The sequence below is a fragment of the Eubalaena glacialis genome, chromosome 4 (assembly GCF_028564815.1).
Source record: "Eubalaena glacialis isolate mEubGla1 chromosome 4, mEubGla1.1.hap2.+ XY, whole genome shotgun sequence".
Lineage (NCBI taxonomy): Eukaryota > Metazoa > Chordata > Mammalia > Artiodactyla > Balaenidae > Eubalaena > Eubalaena glacialis.
Window position 1 is genome coordinate 173,355,361 of NC_083719.1, and position 18,427 is coordinate 173,373,787.

Sequence of the window (18,427 nt, forward strand, 5' to 3'; positions counted from 1 at the left end):
TTCCTGTCGCTTGTAATGAGGTACTTGGGGAGCAGGTGATGAAACCACCGCCTGGGTTGCGTGAGGCAGGGCCACCAGCCTGATTTGCTGCAGGGCCCAGGAGCAGCGCCCCCTCCCCGCTTCGCCGCGTCCCGCGGGCCCTCACCTCCCCCAGGCCACCCACCTGCCTCTCACTTCTCCTTTCCTCCTCTCCTTTCCTCGCCGGCCTGGGTCCCCCACCAAGCTGAGGCCTCTGAGCTCAAGGGTCTGGCAGCGTGACTTTGCCACTTGTCCCTCCATTAAAGCCCCACTGGGAGCCAAGAAGGGGAACTTGACTGTTCCTGATCTTTTCTCTCAAACCTCACTGCAAAGCCTTTGAGATCAGGATTCTGTGACCCATTTTGTGGGGGAGGAAGTAGGGGTCTGATGTCGCCCAGCATGTCACAGTAAGTGTCACCGTGGTCTTGCAAGATGGCACGCTGACTCAGCATCCCCAGTTCCAAGGCCGTTCTTCCTTCTGGCTTCTGGGAGGCCAGAAGGCAAGGTTGATAGATCCCTCCACTGCCCCCTCCTCCCTAGCTGGTGGGAGAAGGATTCTCGCTCCCATTTACAGGTGAGAAAACTGAGTCCTTCCACAGGGAGAGGCCAGCAGTGAAGGGTCAGTGGGAGGGTGGGATTCCTTCCAGACCCCCATCTCCATCACCAGGGGGCTAAGAGACCTCTTAGAGGGAGATGACAGTCATGGCCTGAAGGACTGCAGCGGTGTTTGTTGATGGACTTAATGACCACAGGTATCACCTTAGAGAGTTTATGATGCTCCAGGCACTCATGAAATCTTCCTTTGTACCCCCAGTTCCCCCCTCCAGAACAACGCTCAGGCCTGAGACCCAGGCTCCCTCCCAACCCCAGGCATATGCTACCAGCGCGTCCTGTCCCCTTGGTTGCCAAACAATCCGTCCTCTTCTGCCTACCTGCAGCCCCTGTCCCAGTTCAGGCCCCACATCTCCCACCTAGACACCTGCCCCAGCCTCTCCCGGCCACCTCGCTCCTGCCCGGACAGATGCTGTTTCTCATGGCAGCCATGACTAGGGACGAGGTTTGTTTTGGGGTTTTTTTTGTTTTGGGTTTTTTTTAATTTTTGTTTTTTTGGCCGTGCCGCACAGCATGTGAGATCTTAGTTCCCAGACCAGGGATCGAACCCATGCTCCCTATAATGGAAGCGCGGAGTCTTAACCGCTGGACGGCCAGGGAAGTCCCCAGGGACGAGGTTTTTAAAAAAATCTTTTGGTTGAGATAAATCACATAGAGAAAAATGCAAAAATCAGTGGAGTAGGGCTAAAAAAAGTTGCACAAACTGAACACACCTATGTATCCAGGTCCTGGCCCGGGGAACCGAACACCCCAGCCCCCGGACTCCCGCTGTCCTGTCACAGTGCCTGCTCCAGGTGGCCACTGTGCTCATATCCATCACTGTAGGTGAGTTTTGCCTGTTCTGGAACTTCATATAAATGGAAGCACATGGTGTGTCCTCTCTATGGAGCCCAGTATTGCTGAACTGGCACATGGTCTGGGAGATTCACCTGTGTGGTTGCATGGAGGTGGAATGCATCCTTTTTCTGTGCTGTATAGTAGTCTTGCAGAGAATCTACCAAAAATCATTTACCAATTCTCCCATTGAGGGCATTTGAGTTGTTTCCAATTTGGGACTATGACAAATGAGGCTGCTGAGAACATTCTTGTCTGTGTCCTTTGGTAAAACATGGACACTTTTCTCTTAGATGAATATTGAAGAGAAGCATCGCTGGGTCAAAGGGTAGTTGCATGTTCAGCTTTAGTAGGTGCCAGACAGTTTTCCAGAGTGGCTCTACCTCTTTCTCTTTCCACCAGCAATGCATGGAAGTACAAGGGGATTATTTAAACTGTAAAATCATATCCTGACCCTCCCCTGCCTCCAAACTCTCTGTGGCTCCCTAATGCCCTCAGAGTAAAACCCACACTCGTCACTGTGGCCCACAAGGACCTATGTGATCCAAGCCACAACTCTCCCCACCACCAGTCCCCTCCCCTCTCTCCCTTGCTCGCACTGTCCAGCCATAGAGATTTCTTTGCTTTTTTCAAAATGCCAAACTCATGATCACTCTGAGCCTTTGCCCTTGCAGTTCCCCCTGCCAGGAACACCCTTGCACCAGATCTCCCCACAACTGACTCTTCCTTTGCTTGGCTGTGTCTTTCTTGGGCTTTGGGTCTCAGTTCAGATGTCACCTCTTCAGAGAGATCTTCCTTGAAATCCCTGGCTTCTAACATTGCCCCTTTCGTGGTCAATACTTCTCTCTTTTTAGACTTAGGTTCTGACCTACAAGAGCTTCATAAAATGACTTGGGCAGTTCCCATTGTTTTCAAAGGTCTGAGGTAGTTTAAAGAACACTTCACTTTCCTGTCCTTTAAGATTTGATAAAATAGCCATAAAACTGTCGGGGCCTGTTGTCCTTTTAATGGTAGGTCTCAAGTCACTTTTCTAATCTTCTGTGGTCATTGGTCTACTTAAGCTTTCTACTTCTTTTGAGGTCAGTTTATCACAATGGTTGGCACTTGATAAATGCCAAGTATGGGGGGGCAAAGAAAGGGGTGGGAGGTATTGGACTCTTGACTTCAAATGCCCACTCCCCTGCCCATCTGCTCAGGGCCCCATCCAGCCATTCCACTGAGGCCCAACTACATGCTTCCTCCTTTGAGATGCCCTCTTGGATTTCTCCTGACTCTTCTTCCCTTTCCTGGGTCGATGAGTCCACCTGTGCCTCTCTGCTGGGCAGATGCCACAAGCTCTCTGCTTTCTAGCTGGACATTGGTGGGGGGGATATGCGCACAGAAGAGTACTCCCCTAACCTCAGCCTCTCCTAACCTCAGCCTCCCCCCTTGTGCTCTGCAGATTCAGCACGCACAGCCACCTCCCCCCAGCAGTTCCGGTCACGGTCACGCCAGCATCTGGAGAAGGGGCCGCCAGGTCTGTCTGCTGCTTGGGGTGGGGATTTGCATGTGAGTACAAATATATATGCACACCCTGGGCCTTCCGCCTCCGCATTCCTTGGCTGGCCCTTCACACCTGGGCCTGAGGCAGGTCAACGCTGAGTGGCTGGATTTGCATGCCCGTGTATTTCTGGGTAAGGAGTCAGCTGGGGGAGTCTGAGAGGAAGTTGTTGAGGGAAGCTGGGGGGAGTTCAAATGTGTCCCTCTTGACCTGCTCCCTTCACCAAATCTTCCCAGTCACCCCTCTGACTTGTCCTGAGGGTCTTCCAGTCTCGGGGAGAGGGAGAGAGCTGGATATACGACCCCCTTAGCCCCACAGAGTCAAAACTGGAGGGGATGGATGGAGGCTGTGGGAGACCAGAGTGAGGGCAGGGAGGGCTTCATGGAGGAATGGATTTTTTGAGCTAGGTTTCTGAAATGTGAATAGGAGTTGGCCAGGTGCAGAAGGGGCAACAAGGGCTTTTCAGGCAGAGATATTTTGTTGAAGGTAGAGAACAGTGGGCAGGAGCTGATTGGGGCAGGCCTTTTTTACTTTTTTTAAAATTTATTTTATTTATTTGGCTGCGCCGGGTCTTAGTTGCAGCACGCGAGATCTTCGTTTCGGTGTGCAGGATCTAATTCCCTGACCAGGGATTGAACCCAGGCCCACTGCATTGGGAGTGCAGAGTCTTTTTTTTTTTTTTTTAATATTTTTCTTTCTTTTTATCTATTTATTTATTTATTTTTGGCTGCGTGGGGTCTTCGTTGCTGCGCATGGGCTTTCTCTAGTTGCGGCAAGTGGGGGCTACTCTTCATTGCGGTGCGTGGCCTTCTCATTGCAGTGGCTTCTCTTGTTGCGGAGCACGGGCTCTAGGTATGTGGACTTCAGTAGTTGTGGCACACGGGCTCAGTCGCTGTGGCTCACGGGCTCTAGAGCGCAGGCTCAGTAGTTGTGGTGCACAGGCTTAGTTGCTCCGCGGCACATGGGATCTTCCAGACCAGGGCTCAAACCCTTGTCCCCTGCATTGGCAGGCAGATTCTTAACCACTGGGGAGCGCGAAGTCTTAACCGCTGGACCACCAGGGAAGTCCCTGGGGCAGGGCCTTGAATGCCAGGCTGAGGACTGGAACTTCCTTCCTCCTGAGGGCAGTGAGGACCCATGAGGAGTGCATGAGCAGTGAAGGGACATGATCAGCTGTGTGCTGGGTAGATCCCTCAAGGACCAGGGCAGGGGATGACTTTGGTTCCTGGATGAGGATTGGGGGCTCCAGGGTCATCAAAGTTCAGAAGACTCAAACCCCTGTGTGAGCCCATCTGCACCTGTCAAGCCTGGCTCCAGAGATGGCAGAGGACCTAGTGGCTTCTAGAGGACCCAAAGAGCCCTAGAGTACAGTGACTTAAAGTGCAAGGTTCAGGCATAGCACAGAGAGGGCCTCACCCCCAGTCTCTGCCCAGATGGACACAGCCCTGGCCTCCCGGTAGTTTCCTGTCATCTCTACCCCTACCCCCAATAGTCCTGCTCCCCATGGCAACCATGGCCAAGTTTTTAAAGTCCCATGCCTTCTTGCTCAAAGCCCCCCCCATGGCTGTACATTGCTCTTAGACCAAAACCCACAGGCCTCCCTGCAGCTCAGAGGACCCGGAGTGGCCCTGCCTCTGCAGCCTCTCCTGCTGGCCTCCTCACTCCAGCCTTATTGATGCATCTCCTCCCTCCTGAGGGCCTTTGCACCTGCCATTCCTTCTGCCTGGAACTTACTTCCTGTCTTGGCTCTTGGGTCTCAGTTCAGAGAGACCCCCCCGACCTTCTGACTCTTGGGGCTCCCCCGTTATGTGAACCCCGCCCTAGCCAGGATGTCCTTGTCTAAAATGGGGACAGATTGAGAAGGGGCCAGAGTTGATCTTCCAGGCCCAGAGACTCATGTCCAAGTCCCATGTTCCCATGGGACCCCAGGCGTGGGGGGCATTTCCTGAGTCATCTTGGCACCGAGACCTCCCGGCCAGTGCCCTCCTCCTGTCCCCAGGGACCTGTCGGGGTGGGGATAACGCATCCCAGCCGTGGGAACTAGCCTGATTCCAGCCGGGGATTAAAATTAGCCCCAGAGGTTAAATTTAGCAAGTCAAGCTGGAGCTGGGGGGCTGAGATGGGGGCTTTTGTTGGCCTGGGATTTGCATAGTTGTGACTGCTCAGAGACCCAACCCAGAGAAGGTGGAGGGTGTGTCTGGGGTCACACAGCGGGCCGCATATGACGGACTGGGGCGTCTCATACTTCCAGCCCTGGGTCTGTGGGAAGATGAGGCACCCCGCCCAGACCCCTCGGGCTGGGGTGTGGGAAGCAGGTATGGCTACTCCCAGAGACAGACCTACATTTCCCTACACTTCCCAAGAGCTCATTCCCAGGCCTTGTGCCAGGTACTCTGTATTTCATACCCACCCCATTCACAGAACAGCAAACTGAGGCCGAGGGAGAGGCCTCCCTTGCTAAAGACCGCTCTTCTGGCTGAGACCTGAGAGCAGGCCCACTTCACCCTGGGCAGGCCTGTGGCATGGCCTCAGCCACCTATGACATGGGAGGGCTGGGGGGAGTGGAGTGTGGTCATAGAGTTGGCAGAGGGGGTCTCGGGGGCCATGGAGTGGCTGTCTGTACAGTGGGGTGGGTGCTGCAGAACAGGCAACATGATTCCTTGATTCCAAGGAGCCCTGCATGAGGGCTGCTGGGAAAGTCCTGGACCGTGTCTTGGGTACATGCTGCCCTCACTGAGCTGCCCATTCTCACCCTTGGGGCCCCCACCAGGGAGATCCAAGATCCCCATGAGAAAGGTCCAGGGTTTCTCTCCGGTTTGCCTGGGCCCACCCCATCTCCCAGTCTGAGGGTTCCAAGCTTAAGTCTTTTCAGGGCATTCCCCCCTCCTCCCGCTGGAAAGTGGGGCAGGGATAGGGTTTCTCTTATGCTTCCCCCCAACTTTTTATTTTATTTTTATTTTTATTTTTTGGCCGCGCCATGCAGCATGTGGGATCTTAGTTCCCCGACCAGGGATCGAACCCGCGCCCCCTGCACTGGAAGCGTGGAGTCTGAACCACTGGACCACCAGGGAAGTCCCCACACACACAATTTTTAAAATAGAAATCTATAATCACTGAGGGAGAAATGTTAGAAAATTCAAAAGAGCAAAAAGGAACAAAAAAAGACAAAAAGCCCACACATTGTATGATTCAATTTATAAGAAGTGTCCAGAACAGGCAAATCCATAGAGAGAGAACGTAGATTAGTGGTTGCCAGGGGCTGAGGGGAGGGGAATGGGGAGTGGCTGCTAATGGGTCTGGGGTCTTTTTTTGGGAGGATGAAAATTTTCTGGAACTAGATAGATGTGATGGTTGTACAACGTCGTGGATGCTCTAAATGCCACTGAATTGCACACGTTAAAATGGCGAGTTTTATGTTATATGAATTGCATCTCAATTTTTAAAAACGGGAAAAAACTCACCCATAAATTTCCACCCAGCGTTGACTCCCAGCTTGAGCATTTCCTTCTAGTCTTTTTTCCACTCTCAATACAGTTTTTAAATATACGTTTTATATATTTTTAATATATGTTTTCTGGTAACCGCAGCCCTCAACCTCGCTCATCGAAGGGCTATTGTGGGATTGAATGAGTTCAAAAGTGTCTGCTGTGTAGACCAGGCTTACTTTCAGAGGCTCAGGATCACTGAGCACCGCTGGGTACCAACATCAGATGGCCCTCCAACCTGGCCTGTTGAGGACTTTTAAGCTGTCGCCAGTATTCATAACAGCAGTGCATACACAGCACCTGCTGTCTGCAAGGCAGATCTGAATGCCTTGTGTGGGTTAGCTCATTTTATGCTCCAGCAGCACTGGGCAATGCACCACACTGTTATCCCCGCTGCACAGACAGGGAGTCAGGCTCCCCCGAGGTCCCACAGTTACCAGCTTGTTTTGCTTTAGAGCCTCAGGTGGGGGCACCCATACCTCTCAATCTTTCCCCCTTGGTCAGCCTTCTCCTTATAAAACATTGGTCTGAAGGTGTTCAATGAGCATTTGCTGCATCCTGGACTGGTCGAGGGTGTGGGCTGTGGGGATGACCCAGCCTGCCTTGATCTCCCCCATCATCTCCCTTTCAGCACCTGGCAGGGGAAGGAGGAAGATAGGGGGTAGACTGGGGTGCCTGTCCCCACTCTCCACCCACCTACTCTGTCCTCTTCTCCTCCCCACCCCCGACCCCCAGACCAAGGACACTCCACCCAGCCTGGGACAATGGGGAGGAAGAAAATTCAGATCTCACGCATTCTGGACCAAAGGAATCGGCAGGTGAGTTCAGTGGGTGGGACAGTGGTTCGGGGAAAGGCATTCCTGGCAGGGGACACGGCCTGGGCAAAGGCCTGGCCATCTGGGAGAACTGCAAGGGAATAAGGAGACTTGATGCAATGTCAGGAGTTTGAGATGTAGCATTTACTCATTCTCATGATGATTAATTCACTGATTCTTCTTGATGACTGGAGCCCCAGTCACAGGGGAGATGGAACTCAATACAAATACACCCAACTCAAAGCGCTGGACCAGAGAGAGGCACAGAACTGGGGAAGCTCAGAGAGGGAGTGTGGGCTCTGCCTGGAGGCCAAGGTAAACTTACCAAAGGAGAGGACATTTGGGCTGGGTTTTCAAGCACTGATAGGAGTTTGCCATGTTAAGAAGTGAGAAGGAGTAGTACAGCCAGAAAGAACAGCACATGCAAAGGCATGGAATCACGAGGCATGTTCAGGGAACAATTAGGCCCCTCCACGTCCCCTCTCACCATCCCAAATCTTTGTCTTCTCCTGCCCCGCCTGTGGGTCCTGGGTCCAGGTGACATTTACCAAGCGGAAGTTTGGGCTGATGAAGAAGGCCTATGAGCTAAGTGTACTCTGCGACTGTGAGATCGCCCTCATCATCTTCAATAGCGCCAACCGCCTCTTCCAGTACGCCAGCACGGACATGGACCGTGTGCTACTGAAGTACACAGAGTACAGTGAGCCCCACGAGAGCCGCACCAACACCGACATCCTCGAGGTACCCCTGGGACCCACCTCCCCAGCCTCATGAAGCCCAGCACACTCTGCTCACTCAGAGCCTAGGGACTCTTGGTTTGCACAAAAGATGAGCGTTGCAATTTGGCTTTGCTGCTAGTCAAAGCAGGTTTGGAGTAATGGAGTGTCCCTTTTAGGGGCGACTTCCTGGATAGTGGAAATAAAAAACATCGAGGGTCCCACTATGTGCCCCTCACACACATCATCTCATTTGCTCCTGTTACCCATTTGGTGAGTACAGACACAGAGAAGAAAAGGTACCACAAAGCAAACAGACCTCACTGAGGTCCAGGAATGTTTTTGCTTGAGCCGCTGTATCCTCAGGAGAAAGAGGCAGGAGCAGCCCCTGCACTAGCTGGGCAGCCCTCACACCCACGAGCCAGGATGGGCAAGATCACTGTCACTTTGGATGTGGGCATCTTTACCCAGGGCGGGAAGCTAAAGCCACTGGGCTGGAGAGAGCAGCGGGCTAGGACTGCACCCAGGAAGCCCCAATGTGGCAGAGGGTGGGGAGAAGCTGGCACAGGAGAGGCAGGGGTCCAGGAGTGTGCTGGTCACTGCTCCCAGGTGGGTGGCAGCTTAGGAGAACCTATAAAGTTGTCCTCAGGTGCTCAGTCAGCTGACATTTATTAAGCACCTACTGCACGCCAGGCTCCGAGGCTGCACATGGGTGCAGAATGCAGGAACCGAATCACACTCAGGAGCAGTGTTAGGATAATGCCAGCAGGCCTGGGTGGGTCTCGGCCTCTGCTGTGTGACCCAGGCCTCTCTGGTCCCAGGGCAGGACAGTCCCTCTCTCACACACAGTTGGAACTTACTAGGTGATAACTCACTGGGGTTTTTGGTTAATGGGATTTGGCTGGAGCAGGCTGTGCCTGCACCCTGCCTGCCCACAGAGCTGGATGGGATAGGTCCTCCCCTCTCCCGTAGAACCAGGTTCCTTGGCCAGGATGGGGGGAGTGTCACCCTGTTGTCTCTCCCTTCCACAGACACTGAAGCGGAGGGGCGTGGGCCTTGATGGACAAGAGCTGGAGCCAGAGGAGGGGATTGAAGGGCCAGGAGAGAAGCTGCGGAGGCTGGCAGGTGATGGGGGTGACCCAGCCTTGCCCCGACCCCGGCTCTATGTAAGTGACTCCCTGCCCCGCCATGAATGGGGCCCTCGCCCCACTTCTGAGGTCCAAATGGCTGAGGCTGAGATTGAGAGAGAGACTTAAGACCAGGAATCCTAGAATTTGGGGGCAGGTTTCTGCCTGGGTGGGCAGGGAAGGCTTCCTGGAGGAGTGGGCATTATAGCAGGGGCTTTGAAGGATGGAAGAGAGTTCAACAGGCAGACAGTTCCTTCCTTTTTTTTTTTTTTAATTTAAATTTTAATTTTTGGCTGTGTTGGGTCTTCGCTGCTGCGCGTGGGCTTTCTCTAGTTGTGAGCAGTGGCTACTCTTTGTTGTGGTGCGTGGGCTTCTCATTGCAGTGGCTTCTCTTGAGGCGGAGCCCAGGCTCTAGGCACGCAGGCTTCAGTAGTTGCAGCATGCAGGCTCAGTAGTTGCGGCACGCAGGCCCTAGAGCGCACAGGCTTCAGTAGTTGTGGCACACGGGCTTAGTTGCTCGGTGGCATGTGGGATCTTCCCGGACCAGGACTTGAACCCGTGTCCCCTGCATTGGCAGGCAGATTCTTAACCACTGCGCCACCAGGGAAGTCCCAGTTCCTTCCTTCTTTATTTCTTTGATTCATCAAACACCCTGGGAAGCCCCCTCAGGGCCAACCCTATGCTGATTAAGAAGCCTCAGCTCTGGGCCTAGCTGTCAAGGAGCGACAGAGGCAGACACAGGCTCCCCCAGCCATGTGGCGTTAGGCCAGAGGGAGGAGTATTGAGGACTTGCAGAAGGTGGAGGCTGGCGACTGAACTCATTGGGATTTTCTGTCTTGGACTTGATGCCCTCATTTCCACATTCCTCAGCCAATCCTGTCCTCTCTGCCCTCAGCCAGCAGCTCCCACTATGCCCAGCCCTGACATGGCGTATGGGGCCCTGCCCCCACCAGGCTGCGACCCCGGTGGGCTTGGGGAGGCCCTGCCTGCCCAGAGCCGCCCATCCCCCTTCCGTCCAGGAGCCCCCAAGGCTGGCCCCCCAGGTGAGCATGGGGCATAGGCCCTGGGGGAGGAGAGGTGGCGGTCCCAGGGGGGCTGTGCAAGGCGGGAGTATTGGCTCTGGCCCTGCTTGGCTGTGGGCATCACTCTGGACCTCAGACTCCATTAGATGACATGGCGACCTGCCCTCTCTCTGGGGGTCTCCTGCTCCCCAGGCCTGGCGCACCCTCTCTTCTCAGCAAGCCACCTCGGCAGCAAGACACCACCGCCCCTGTACCTGACAGTGGATGGGAGGAGGCCAGACCTGCCTGGTGGCCTGGCTGGGGCCCGAGGGGGACTGAGCACCTCGGTGAGTGAGGGGAAGGTGTGGAAGGGCTGTGGGGGCAGGGTGGCCTGGGTGTGGGCCTCAGTTTCCCCTTTCCCCTGTCTCTCCACAGAGAGGCCTCTATGGTAGCCTGCAGAGTCCGTGCTCCACTGCCACCCCGGGACCCCCACTAGGGAGCTTCCCCTTCCTCCCTGCAGGTCCCCCAGGTATGCACCCGCTGTGGGAGGCGTCCACACACCTGCCTGCCGGGGGTCCACACTCCCCCGCCCTCCAGAACTGAAAACTGGCGGGTGGGGTGGGTCAGGCTTGGGCAAGGGGCTCCCTGAGGTCAGGGCCTCAGTTTACTCTTCCTGTCCCCCCAGAATATGGCCTGGGAGACCCCCCTCCTCCCCCAGGCTTGCTGCAGCCCCCCACCCTGGCCCCCTGGCAGCCCTCCAGGGGTGATGGGCCCCCGGCCACCCCCGCCCAGCCCAGGTAAGTGCCCCGACTTCCTCCTTGCCCGCTCCCCTCCCACCCCGTTCGGGTTCACGGGTGGGGCTCCTCCAAGTCTTCCAAGCCCCAGCCACTGCTGACCCCTGGTGGCCACTCCCGGTTCTGCACTTAGCCCCTCCCGACTGGTCCTGGTGGGGATGGGAGGCTATTTTGGAGGCCCCAAGAGGGATCGCCACCCCCTCCTTTCCCAAGGTCCTCCTGCCCAATCTTTGCCCAAGCCATGCCACTTCCATGGCTTCCCTCGCTGAGCTCACGGCCCCGCTCCTCTCTCTCTCTCTCTCCCTGCAGTGGGGGCCGCAGCCTGGGCGAGGAAGGCCCCCCAGCCCGCGGCGCCTCCTCGCCCACCCCACCAGTCAGCATCAAGTCTGAGCGCCTCTCGCCGGCCCCTGGAGGCCCCGGCGACTTTCCAAAGGCCTTCCCCTACCCTTTGCTCCTGGCCCGGCCCCTGGCAGATCCCCTACGGCCTGGGCCCCCGCTGCGCCGGCTGCCCACTACCGATGGCTGGCCCCGGTAGTAGGCCCGGAGGTGGCACCGATTCTGCCCCTCACACCAGGCGGGGTGAGGGCACGTGGGGTCCCAACCTCCCTCCCTGCGTCCTTGGAGAAGACCCAGCAGTTACGACCCTCTCCGCGGCAGGGGCCTGGAGGGGGGAAAGGCTGGTTCGGGTCCAAGGTTGGCGTGCTCCTTTCCCCCTTCCCGTGTGTGTGTGTATCCATCAATAAAACACACGGGGCATCCGTGAACGAAACCGCCGCTGCTCAGAGCCACACCCCCGCCCGGGTCCTCCCATCTCTTCCCCAGCGGCCTCAATCTTGCCTTCTCGTGTCTTGGGTACCCACTCCAGAACCTGACCCTGAGAGGAGGACTCCAGTGCTGCTTGGGAAGGGGGGTGGGGGGAGAAGCGGGGTCGGGTTGGGGGGGACGGGGACGTAAGGGGAGGAGCCCTGGAGGGGGCGCCAATGAGCAGGTGACGCCGTGGGCAGCCAGTGCTCAGCCCGCTGGGGGCCCTAGGGGACAGCCTAGAGTGGGCACCTAGAGTGGTTCCACCCCAGTGGTGATGGGCTGGGCTATTTACGCTCCAGCTCCTGAGGGTGTTGGGTCGAGGGCTCAGGCTGGGTTGCAATCGCTTGCAGCAAGGAGCAGTGGGGAACCGTGAATGTTGGGCTCTGGGAGCGCTGGAGCGGCCGCTACACTGTTCATCTTTTATTTTTTAAATTAATTTATTTTAAATTTTATTTATTTATTTATTTATTTATGGCTGTGTTGGGTCTTCGTTTCTGTGCGAGGGCTTTCTCTAGTTGCGGCAAGTGGGGGCCACTCTTCATCGCGGTGCGCGGGCCTCTCACTATTGTGGCCTCTCTTGTTGCGGAGCACAAGCTCCAGACGCGCAGGCTCAGTAATTGTGGCTCACGGGCCTAGTTGCTCCGCGGCATGTGGGATCTTCCCAGACCAGGGCTCGAACCCGTGTCCCCTGCATTGGCAGGCAGATTCTCAACCACTGCGCCACCAGGGAAGCCCTGTTCATCTTTTAAATGGGCATATCCCTTGATCTCTTGACCCAACGATTTCCACCGGAGGGAGGAGGGAGCCAGGCGTTTATCCACCCACTTTGGGATGGTGCAAACTCCCTCCACTTCGGCCTGTCCTGTGTAAGGGCAGACTTGGGGGTCCAGGAGGGAGCCAGAGGGAGCTCCATTTGTTCCTCCCCTCCAACCACCCCCCAGGTGGTCTCAGTGGGATCTTTGTAACACTCAGATCTGACCCCTGACCTTTCTGAGCTCCTCAGCTGCCCTCACCCACTCTGTCTCCTGCCCTGAGGCCCTTAGGAATACTTGCTGTTCCAAGCTAGGGCCATGCTGGTCCTTCCTCCTGGGCCACCTCCTGCAACCCCCAACTGGCCTCCTTTTTAGACTGCTTCCTACCCTCCAAGGCCTAGCTCCCTGACCCCTCCTGCAGGAAGCCCTCTCACTGCCCCAAGCTGAGAAATGGCTCTGACAATTCTCAAAGGGTCTGCTTAGTGGAGATCACCAATCTGGACAAGAATGTGAAAAACACACGGTGTTGGTATCAGTGTTTATAAGATTTGTATGCCCCTACCCCACCATCATTCTACGAAGATCCAAAGCTGATTGGTCCAGCTTGGCTGTGGGCGAGTCAGCTTGACCAATAATTTCAAGACCCTTGTCCCCTGTCACCCCAGCCCTCCACAGAGGACTTTTTCAGTAAAATTCAATGCCTTGCATTCCACCATTAGCGCACACAGACCTGAATGTGGATACAGAGGCAAAAATGTGTGCAGCCTTCGAAATAAGTCAGCTCCCTTTCTCCTATAGTCCCCCTTCCCAGCCAAGACTTTCAGTGGACTCCTTTGACGGGTAGGGAGAGAGGGAAAAATGTGTAAAGTGACAGACCTTTTTTTGTGACATGAGCACATTTGCTTGAGCAGCCATATATATAGCACCATTCATATGCCAGATCCAGCCTGGGCTTTGTCCTCCGATCTTCATGGTCCTTGACACCTTCATCCCCAGTGAAGTTGGGGCTTTGGAGCCCTAGTTTCCAGGGGAGAAACATGGCACGATCAAGGTTTGTGAAAGCCTCCCTCCCTGGGGATTCTGTGGCCTGAGGTGGAGGTGTGGTCCAGGAACAAAAGAGGCAGGAGGCCGAGGAACAGTGGAGGGGCACTCCAGGGTGTGTTTGGAGGTAGAGCTACCAGGACCTGCAGATGGCTCGGATGTGGGGTAAAGGGTTTCATGGGCAACTCGCAGCCCCCTCTTACAACACAGGGAAACTTGCAGAGAATGCAGAGTGTGGGGGGTGAACTCAAGGCCTCTGTGGAGTGTTTAAGTTAGGCTGGAGAGCTCTCTCACCCAACTCAGATTCAGGTTCTAAATCCTCCCCACCTGCTCCCTTCTGTCCCTTCCCACCCTCAGAGGAGGGGTGAGGCATTGTCTCCACCCCAGCCTATGACAGTAGCCTCTGGGGATCCGGCTGAGCACACAGCCCCTGCCACCCCAGCAGCACCATTGCCACATGCCCCATGGTCACCATGCAGGTGCAAATTTCTCTAACTGGGTTACCCTTCTGGGGATCCCCTTCCTCAGGTCGCAAGGACCCTGGCCATGCACATGGGGTGGATGAACTGCCAACCTGGTGGCCCCCCGTAGTGTCGCAGTCACAGCTCCCCATACAACCAGACACAGGACCAGGGACTTGGGAGGAGAGAGACCAAGGCAGCAGGTCCTCTGGGGGAAGCTGAGACATGTCCAGAAAGGGCCCCTTTTTCAGCCTCTGGATCTTACCCACATTGTGGATAAGAAGGTGGGCCAGTCTCTGAAGTCAGTGCCCACAGGGTAAGTGCCGAGTGTGGAGTTCATAAAAATGTGGTCTGCTTTCAAACGCTGGGGAGCCCCAGGGCCATTTGGTGTGGCTCTGTGTCGTCATCCCTGGGAGGCTGCACTTTCACCATCTGCCGTTAGGTGGCGCCCAGTAGTGCCCTTTGGATTCTGAATTCCCCACTCAAAATTTTAAAATAAAGTGGAAATAATAATAAGTAAATAAAATCTATCTTGGCTTCCAGGGAGTCTGCCCCATGTTTTTAGTCTATGAGTCTGGGGAACCAAAAAGGGCTGTGTCACATGTCATGTGTGTGTGACTATACATGTACAGCTTGAGGTGCCCTGGGCCATAAGGGGACAGTGGGCATGCTACCAGGTTCTGGAAAGGCTTCTGGGTCCAGACCCTAGCTCTGCCCCTGCTGGCTGTGTGGAGGAGGAAGCAAGGAGGGTTGTGTGGAAGTGTCCTACTGCCAGTCTTTCTAAGGACACCATGGTGATGTTGGCCAGGGCCAATGTCACTATCAGACGGGTTCCAAGTCTCCCAGGGGCTCGGTCACTGGTTGGAAGCACCATGGGAAGTATGGCCTGGGTACGAACATGATGATGGAAGCCAGAGATCTGAGAGATGCTTTTTTTTTTTTTTTTTAATGTAAGATCATTACAAAGATATCTTATTACTCTTTTTTTTTTTTAATATTTATTTATTTATTTATGGCTGTGTTGGGTCTTTGTTTCTGTGCGAGGGCTTTTTCTAGTTGTGGCAAGCGGGGGGTCACTCTTCATCGCGGTGCACGGGCCTCTCACTATCGCGGCCTCTCTTGTTGTGGAGCACAGGCTCCAGACGCGCAGGCTCAGTAGTTGTGGCTCACGGGCCCAGCTGCTCCGCGGCATGTGGGATCCTCCCAGACCAGGGCTCGAACCCGTGTCCTCTGCACTGGCAGGCAGACTTTCAACCACTGCGCCACCAGGGAAGCCCGAGAGATGCATTTTTGAGAGCACCATAGAGATGCATTTTAGAGAGCACCATAGAATGAAACAGTGTGGAATGAGAGTGTGGACCTCAGTGTAGACAGAGATTGTGGGATATTAGCATAAACAAACACAGGGAGTGTCCAGTGAGGATCAGGGAAAATGGAATACCCAGTGTAGGACAGAATGTGGATTCACCTAATGGAGAATAGACAAGGAAGAATGTCCAATGGAGAACAGACAACATAGCACATGAAATTAGAATAGGAAGTGAAGAACAGTCAATGTAGAACTGAGATGCTGAGCAAACAACGAAGGATGGAGTACATGGGCCAAGAGAAGACTTTGGCATTTGTTCTGCGTGAGGTGGGAGCCATGGATGACTGTGAGCAGAGGAGGGACAAGGTCTGGCTTAAGTGTTAACAGGTGTCCTCAAGCTGCTCAGGGGAAAACAGACTGTGGGAGGTGGGTGGGGAGCAGGGAATGGAAGCCGCAGGAGACCAGGGAGGAGGGGACTGCAGGTGGGAGTGATGGAGGCTGGATTGGGTGGAGGCTGTGAAGGGAAGGAGGCTGGTTGGGACAATGGTTACACTTGGAAGGTGAAGCCATCAGGAGGGGCTAACAGGTCAGGTATGGAGCAAGAGAGAGAATTCAAGACCAACTTCAGAGTTTGGGGATAAGCACCTGGAAGATGGAGCTACCTCTTCTGCAATGGGGAGGCTGCAGAGGGAAGATGCAGAGCTCCTGGGGCCAGGATGTGTGTGAGCTGCCTGTGGCTCACCACATGGGGGTGCTGTGATGCCTGGACTCGTAAACCTTATGCCCATGGGAGAAGTCAGGGTGTGAATTAGATTCGGGCCTCACAGAGTCTCAGTATCTTTATCAGTTTAATGGGGACAATTGTCCCAGCATGCTGAACTCCTGGAGAAAGCACTCGAGTCAGCCCCCCAGCCTGATGAGCAATGGGCCTGCAGCAGTGTCCCCCTTTTTTTCTTGGTCCACCTTCTCTGACACCCTCCCCAGCTTCCCTGGATCCCACCTGGATGCTGTAGCCCTGAGGGGTGTCTCATGACCCCCATGTAGGTCCTGGGAAATCCCAGTGACCCTCACTGCCACTGTCACCCACGCTCTCTCAAGCCAATACTCTGAGTCCAGAGGACCAAAGTTACAAATAGTTAATCCCCTGCAAACAGACATCCACATGGGCTCATATACAAAGACAAAAACACCCACAGAGACAAGGCAATCAACTATACACGATCCAGCCAAAACAATCTTGAGGGAAAAAAATGGAGCTGGAGGAATCAGACTCCCTGACTTCAGACTATACTACAAAGCTACAGTAATCAAGACAATATGGTACTGGCACAAAAACAGAAATATAGGTCAATGGAACAGGATAGAAAGCCCAGAGACAAACCCACGCACCTGTGGTCAACTAATCTATGAGAAAGGAGGCAAGGATATACAGTGGAGAAAAGACAGTCCCTTCAATAAGTGGTGCTGGGAAAACTGGACAGCTACATGTAAAAGAATGAAATTAGAACACTCCCTAACACCATACACAAAAATAAACTCAAAATGGATTAAAGATCTAAATGTAAGACCAGACACTATAAAACCCTTAGAGGAAAACATAGGAAGAACACTCTTTGACATAAATCACAGCAAGATCTTTTTTGACCCACCTCCTAGAGTAATGGAAATAAAAACAAAAATAAATGGGACCTAATGAAACTTAAAAACCTTTGCACAGCAAAGGAAACTATAAACAAGATGAAAAGACAACCCTCAGAATAGGAGAAAATATTTGCAAAGGAATCAACGGACAAAGGATTAATCTCCAAAATATATAAACAGTTCATGCAGCTCAATATTAAAAAAACAAACAACCCAATCAAAAAATGGGCAGGAGACCTAAATAGACATTTCTCCAAAGAAGACATACAGATGGCCAAGAGGCACATGAAAAGCTGCTCAGCATCACAGATTATTAGAGAAATGAAAATCAAAACTACAATGAGGTATCACCTCACACCGGTTAGAATGGGCATCATCAGAAAATCTACAAGCAACAAATGCTGGAGAGGGTGTGGAGAAAAGGGAACCCTCTTGCACTGTTGGTGGGAATGTAAATTGATATAGCCACTATGGAGAACAGCATGGAGGTTCCTTAAAAAACTAAAAATAGAACTACCATACGACCCAGCAATCCCACTACTGGGCATATACCCAGAGAAAACCATAATTCAAAAAGACACAGGCACCCCAATGTTCATTGAAGCACTATTTCCAATAGCTAGGTCATGGAAGCAACCTAAATGCCCATCAACAGATGAATGGATAAAGAAGATGTGGTACATATATACAATGGAATATTACTCAGCCATAAAAAGGAACGAAACTGGGTCACTTGTAGAGATGTGGATGGACCTAGAGACTGTCATACAGAGTGAAGTAAGTCAGAAAGAGAAAAACAAATATCGTATATTAACGCATGTATGTGGAACCTAGAAAAATGGTACAGATGAGCTGGTTTGCAGGACAGAAGTTGAGACACAGATGTAGAGAACAGACGTATGGACACCAAGGGGAGAAAGCGGGGGGTGGGATGGTGGTGGTGGTGGGATGAATTGGGCGATTGGGATTGACATATATACACTAATATATATAAGATAGATAACTAATAAGAGCCTGCTGTATAAAAAATAATAAGAAAATAAAATTTTTTAAAAAGTGGAAAATTACCATTAAGCAAACACACAGGAATAATTGTTGCAATCAAGATTCATCAATGGGCTTCCCTGGTGGTGAAGTGGTTAAGAATCCGCCTACCATTGCAGAGGACACAGGTTCGAGCCCTGGTCCGGGAAGATCCCACATGCCGCGAAGCAACTAAACCTGTGTGCCACAACTACTGAGCCTGCGCTCTAGAGCCTGCAAGCCACAACTAGAGAAAACCCGCATGCAGCAACGAAGACCCAACACAGCCAAAAATAAATAAATAAAAAAATTTTAAAAAATCATCAATAGATGCTAAAATTAGAGGTTTAAGGTATGATGAGAAACAAGCTATTTGGTCAAGAAGTACCTGTCCACAAGATAACTATTCATTACAAAGGGAAAAGTAGTAAATTTACCATGGGGATGTCTGTCA

The 18,427-nt window shown here is 53.3% G+C and overlaps 1 protein-coding gene across 1 annotated transcript in view; it reads left to right on the top strand.

Annotated features, from left to right (window-relative positions):
• The window catches only part of MEF2B (myocyte enhancer factor 2B), a 24,710-nt gene extending 13,152 nt beyond the window's left edge, over window positions 1-11,558 (top strand). Inside the window, exons 5-14 of the mRNA XM_061190181.1 lie at window positions 1,356-1,455; window positions 2,906-3,012; window positions 7,225-7,307; window positions 7,842-8,045; window positions 9,052-9,186; window positions 10,043-10,190; window positions 10,362-10,495; window positions 10,584-10,677; window positions 10,834-10,945; window positions 11,252-11,558. Coding sequence (XP_061046164.1) covers window positions 1,356-1,455; window positions 2,906-3,012; window positions 7,225-7,307; window positions 7,842-8,045; window positions 9,052-9,186; window positions 10,043-10,190; window positions 10,362-10,495; window positions 10,584-10,677; window positions 10,834-10,945; window positions 11,252-11,477 — 1,343 coding nt within the window. The 3' untranslated portion in view covers window positions 11,478-11,558. The remainder of the gene's footprint in view (window positions 1-1,355; window positions 1,456-2,905; window positions 3,013-7,224; window positions 7,308-7,841; window positions 8,046-9,051; window positions 9,187-10,042; window positions 10,191-10,361; window positions 10,496-10,583; window positions 10,678-10,833; window positions 10,946-11,251) is intronic.
• Window positions 11,559-18,427: the final 6,869 nt, after the last annotated feature.